Genomic DNA, 6330 nt, shown 5'->3' on the forward strand with positions numbered 1-6330 from the left:
CTTTGTCCTGGATGGTGTCAAGCTTCTTGAGTGTTGTGGGAGCCTCACTCATCCAGGTAAGTGGAGAATATTCCATCAAAATGTTCAGCTTCTCTCACCTGTTATCTCCTAAGGTGATTAAATGGATTTTGGTTTTTTTTTTAAATTTTCTACATTTTTATGCACAACTCAATAACTATTTCACTATCAACAGTTATTCAAAGAATCTAAAGATGCAAAAAAGAGGCTGATTGAAGCATACAAGATGATGCTGGATTTTTATGGCATTGAACTGGTAAATCAGGAAACTGGTATGGTGAAACGAGCCCCTCACTGGAGACAGCAGTTCAGGAACCTCAACCTGTGAGTGTAATCAGAGAGATTTGTATTTATATCGCACCTTTCATAACCTCAGGAGATGCAAAAGAGCTTTGTAGCCAATGAATTACTTTATTTTGAATTGGAGTCACTGTTTTAATGGAGGAAATGCATCAGCCATTTTACACAATGTAACTTCCCGCAATAGCATTGAGATAAAAGATCAGATCATTTCAGATCGCAGTGCTCCCTCAGTACTGCCTCCTCCCTCAGTACTGCCCCCTCCCTCAGTACTGCCTCCTCCGACAGGGCGGTGCTCCCTCGGTACTGCCTCCTCCGACAGGGCGGTGCTCCCTCAGTACTGCCTCCTGCGACAGGGCAGTGCTCCCTCAGTACTGCCTCCTCCGACAGGGCGGTGCTCCCTCAGTACTGCCTCCTTCGACAGGGCAGTGCTCCCTCAGTACTGCCTCCTGCGACAGGGCAGTGCTCCCTCAGTACTGCCTCCTGCGACAGGGCAGTGCTCCCTCAGTACTGCCTCCTCCAACAGGGCGGTGCTCCCTCGGTACTGCCTCCTCCGACAGGGCGGTGCTCCCTCGGTACTGCCTCCTCCAACAGGGCGGTGCTCCCTCGGTACTGCCTCCTCCGACAGGGCGGTGCTCCCTCAGTACTGCCTCCTCCAACAGGGCGGTGCTCCCTCAGTACTGCCTCCTGCGACAGGGCGATGCTCCCTCAGTGCTCCCTCCTCCTCCAGGGCGGTGCTCCCTCGGTGCTGCCTCCTCCGACAGGGCAGTGATCCCTCGGTACTGCCTCCTCCGACAGGGCGGTGCTCCCTCGGTACTGCCTCCTCCGACAGGGCGGTGCTCCCTCGGTACTGCCTCCTCCGACAGGGCAGTGATACCTCGGTACTGCCTCCTCCGACAGGGCGGTGCTCCCTCGGTACTGCCTCCTCCGACAGGGCGGTGCTCCCTCGGTACTGCCTGCTCCGACAGGGTGGTGCTCCCTCGGTGCTGCCTCCTCCGACAGGGCGGTGCTCCCTCGGTGCTGCCTCCTCCGACAGGGCGGTGCTCCCTCGGTACTGCCTCCTCCGACAGGGCGGTGCTCCCTCGGTACTGCTTCCTCGGACAGGGCGGTGCTCCCTCGGTACTGCTTCCTCGGACAGGGCGGTGCTCCCTCGGTACTGCCTCCTCGGACAGGGCGGTGCTCCCTCGGTGCTGCCTCCTCGGACAGGGCGGTGCTCCCTCGGTGCTGCCTCCTCGGACAGGGCGGTGCTCCCTCGGTGCTGCCTCCTCCGACAGGGCGGTGCTCCCTCGGTGCTGCCTCCTCCGACAGGGCGGTACTCCCTCGGTACTGCCTCCTCCGACAGGGCAGTGCTCCCTCGGTACTGCCTCCTGCAACAGGGCGGTGCTCCCTTGGTACTGCCTCCTCCGACAGGGCAGTGATCCCTCGGTGCCGCTGTTGTTTATATTTTCAAGTGTCTGCAGTGGAATTTGAAAGCACAACTCCCTGACTCTGAGGCGAGAGCGCTGCAACTGAGCCAGTTCTGAGACCAAAGCTTCAGCAACAACAACTGCAGTTATATAGCACCTTTAATGCAGTGAAACATCCCAATACACTTTACAGGAGCTTTACCAGATACAACTTGGCACTGAACTGCAAGAGGAGATATTTGGACAGGTGATGAAATGCTTGGTGAAATAAGCAGGTTTTTTGAGTGGTACCATGAAGGGAGAGAGAGTGGTGGAGAGGCAGAGAGGTTTAGGAAGGGAACTCCATAACTTCAAAGCTGAATGTTAAAAAGTGCCCTGTAACTAATGCTGTTTTCAGTGGTTTGTCCTTTTACTGGGATCACCAATGGGGCCATGATGTTGTTCTACCGATTGGAGTCACTGGTGCCCGAGGGCTCCTGCTGCTCCCATGTTATTGTTGATTTCCTGAATTTTTATTTTCCCCCTTTCCAATTTTAGACGCATGCACAATAACCTCCGCATCACTCGGATACTGAAGTGTCTTGGAGAGATGGGCTTCGAGCATCTTCAACCACCATTGGTAAAGTTTTTCCTTAGAGTGACACTGATTGAGCAGCAGCTGCCCAATGTTCGAGAGAGTGTCCTGGACTACTTTCTCTACACCATTAGAAGTAAATCTGAGAGAAGAAAATTGATACTCTACGCGCAGAAGCACTACAAACCGCTTTCAGAGTTTGTCTGGGGTCCTCCGAAAGGAATGGAAAACCGATTCAGCCATATCCTTAATGAACTGGAGAAGGAAGAGGAGGAAACAGTGAATGAGGAATCATCAGATGAAGGCACATTGGCTAAAGACAAAGAAAGTAGTTGTTTGTCATCGGAGACAGACGAAGGCCGCAGTTCAAAACAGAGACGCCTAATGAAACAAAGGTCTTTAGATTTAAGGGAGAAGAGTGCAAACTGTGTGGAAGACACTGAGAAAGGATCTGAGGATCATATAGAAACTAAAAAGCTTGAAGTAGCCACAAGCCTGGAGGAGTACAGTGCTGAAGAAAAGAGCAATGTTGATGAGAAATCTCCTGTCTCAGAAGATAAGTCTAACCAAAAAGGAAATGTTGGAAAACAAGCTGTATGTGTAGAAGAAGATCCCACGGAAGACATTGACCCAAGCACTGAGAGACTGGTGGAGGGTGATGAAGTACCGAAGAATTGCCAAAACAAATCTGAGAAAATTGAAGGTGACTTGAAGATACAATTAGTGGATAGTGGAGCTACCTGTCGGAAAGAAAAGGAATCAAAGGAAAAATTACTGTCAAGAGAAGCAGAACCATTTATCAGTGAAGAGGATAAGCCTGTAACGGAAGGGAAAGTTGTAGATAAAACAACAGAAGAGGTTGAGCCAGGATGTCTGATCGTTGAAGCAGATAATCCTGCAACAGAGGAAAGTAAAACTGGGAATCCAGCAACAAGAGAGCCAGATAAGACAATTAAACCACAGCCATTTACCACTCTTGAAGATATACCTGCAACTGAAGATAGTAAGGCTTGGGATATAACAAAGGAAAAGCTGGATGAGGTAGCTAAGTCACAACTAGTTATCACAGAAAAGGATAAATCTCCAAAAGAAGAAGGAACAACCAGGATTATGGTCATAGAGCAGAGTAAAGTGTCAACAGAGCTAGAAATTCATGAAGGACAAAGTAAATCTGTTTCTGAAAGGAAGATTCAGAGTTCTACTGAAGGTGAAAGCGAGTGCATGGAAGTAATGGAAACGCAAGAAGTAGGACTGGGACATCCTACGGAAGATGTAAAATATCCTGGGGGAAAAGGTGTGGAAATGGAGATAGAAACTAATAAACCTTGTGAGGTGGAAGGAGATGTAGAAATGGAAGATGGTCAATGAATACCTCAGTATTAGCAGTACAATGGCTTATTGGTTCACTATTTTGCTGTGTTGTCAAGCATTTAGGATATTACTTCAAACAGGAGCTCCAAGTGTGCGATCAACAGCAGCGTCCCAATCAAATGGGCTAAACTACGCCGTAGGATTGGGGACTAGGAGAGTGACTTATCTCATGTGGCAACCATGGACCTTTTAATGCCAAATACTAAATGGTACTTAGAGGTTAATGGCGGGTGTGTGCATGAGTATATATTATACTTGAGTTCTTAAATAAAGTTCTGATAACAGATGAAGTTAAATAATAAATATTTTGTGCCACATTCCAGCCCTATTTTTTTCCAGTCTGTTATGTAGTACCTGTAAAAGGAGTGTATGTAATATGGGGGCTGACCAAAGGGCAAATATTTTATTGCCCTTTGGTTATTGCCCATCCCTCCAGAGGTAAAGTTCTGCAGGTGGAGATGGAGTGAGGAGCAGGACACCAGGTAAATTCCACTACCTCGTTCATCTGCTTTTATTTAAACAGTGCCACTAATTTAGCTACATTTTCCAAGGCATTTTTCGGAGCATTATCAAACAATTTCATACTGAGACCCATAAGGAGATATTAGGTTAGATGACTAGAAGCTTGGTCAGTGACAGGTTTTAAGGAGCGACTTGAAGGAGGGAAGGGAAGTAGAGAGGTGGAGTGGTTCAGAGAGGCTATGGTGGAGATTAGGTCATAGACAGCTGAAGGCAGGGCAGTCAGATGATGTTAACCTCAAGTATCCATTTTCCATGAGGATGAGGTGGGAGGCCATGCAACTGCACAGACTAAGTCCTGTAACTCCACAGAGTTCCAGCAGAAATCAGGTGGACAGCAACCAGGAGCAGAAATCCTGGCTGATTATTTTTATCAAACTAGCAAAACTGGAGACAATGGGAATCGGGGGAAAGCACCTCACGGTTGGAGTCATTCTTAGCACAAATGAACATGATTGTAGTTGTTGGAGGTCAGTCACCTCAGCTCCAGGACATCACTGCAGGAGTTCCTCAGGGTAGTGTCCTCGGCCCAACCATCTTCAGCTGCTTCATCAATGACCTTCCTTCCATCATAAGGTCAGAAGTGGGGAGTTCACTGATGATTGCACAATGTTCAGCACCATTCGTGACTCCTCAGATACTGAAGCAGCCATATCCAAATGCAGCAAGACCTGGACAATATCCAGGACAATAGCAAGTAACATTCACACCACACAGGCAATGACCATCTCCAAAAGAGAATCTAACTGTTGCCTCTTGACATTCAATGGCATTACCATCGCTGAATCCTGCACTGTCAACATTCTGGGGGTTACCATTGACCAGAAACTCAACTGGAATAGTCATATAAATACTGTGGCTACAAGAGCAGGTCAAAGGCTAGGAATCCTGTGGTGAGTAACTCACCTCCTGACCCCCCTACTAAAACCTGTCCCACCATCTACAAGGCACAAGTTAGGAGAGTGATAGAATAGTGATAGAGAGTGAAGTTTGACCCCATCTAGGACAAAGCAGCTGCTTGATTGGCATCCAACTCACAAACATTCACTCCCTGCATCACCGACACACAGTAGCAGCAGTGTGTACCATCTACAAGATGCACTGCAGGAATTCTTTAGGCTCCTTCAACAGCACCTTCCAAACCCATGACCGCTACCATCCAGAAGGACAAGGGCAACAGACACATGGGAACACCGCCACCTGGAAGTTCCCCTCCAAGCCACACACCATCCTGACTTGGAAATATATCACCGGTCCTTCATTGTTTCTGAGTCAAAACCCTGGAACTCTCTCCCTAACAGCACTGTGGGTGTACCTACACCACATGGACTGCAGTGCTTCAAGAAGGCAGCTCATCACCAGGGCAGTTAGGGATGGGCAATAAATGCTGGCCCAGCCAGTGACACCTGCATCCCATGTACAAATATTGTTTTTTAAATTTAATGTCTTTAGAAAGAGCCCTAATGGCTGCTTCGTTGTGCCAGTGGAGCTTCTATCTGATTAGGGTAAATGAAACTTACACAAAGGTACTGCATAGAGACATTGCCTCTGACTGCTTGCTGGACGCCTCGTGTATTATAAACCTGATGGCTCCTTGGCCACTAATAGGGAAAGTCTGATCCAACACATGCTGAGAATGACAAATGAATGGGCCAAATCTTACTGGGAAAAGAAGTGCGAGTTCACAATTTTGACTCAAACAATTAATAATGGTTATTCTGAATGAGCCTGGCACAGGCATGAGAAATAGCATTAGTCTTCAGCCTGTGTTCATGCAAAATTCAATCTGGTTGCCCAGCTCTAGCTAATCTGACTTAATTATGTCTGCCAGTTCTTACAGCACAACTTCAATCATGATCTGGTACAGGACTGGTGATGTAGAACCATGCAGCACAGAAAAAAGCCATTCAGCTGATCGTGTCTGTGCCAGCTCTTTCAAAGAGCCATCCAATGGTTCCACTCCACAGCTCCTTCCCCCATACCCCATTCGTTTCACGTAGCTATCCAATTCCTTTCTGAAAACTGTTATTGAAATCTCTTTAATTAATCATTTGTAGGATCTGAGTGTCCCCGGCAAGACTGGGATTTATTGTCCATCCCTAGTTGCCTCTATTAAGGCAATTGGTGGTCTATCTTCCTTCT

General features: G+C 47.9%; 1 protein-coding gene across 2 annotated transcripts in view; it reads left to right on the forward strand.

The window, feature by feature from the left end:
• The window catches only part of LOC121287410 (opioid growth factor receptor-like protein 1), a 29355-nt gene extending 25369 nt beyond the window's left edge, over positions 1-3986 (forward strand). For both annotated transcript variants that reach the window (XM_041205259.1, XM_041205260.1), the window contains 2 exons: positions 194-342; positions 2262-3986. In XM_041205259.1, the coding sequence (XP_041061193.1) occupies positions 194-342; positions 2262-3666 (1554 nt within the window). In that variant the 3' untranslated portion in view covers positions 3667-3986. The remainder of the gene's footprint in view (positions 1-193; positions 343-2261) is intronic.
• Positions 3987-6330: the final 2344 nt, after the last annotated feature.

The sequence above is a fragment of the Carcharodon carcharias genome, chromosome 14 (genome assembly GCF_017639515.1).
Source record: "Carcharodon carcharias isolate sCarCar2 chromosome 14, sCarCar2.pri, whole genome shotgun sequence".
Lineage (NCBI taxonomy): Eukaryota > Metazoa > Chordata > Chondrichthyes > Lamniformes > Lamnidae > Carcharodon > Carcharodon carcharias.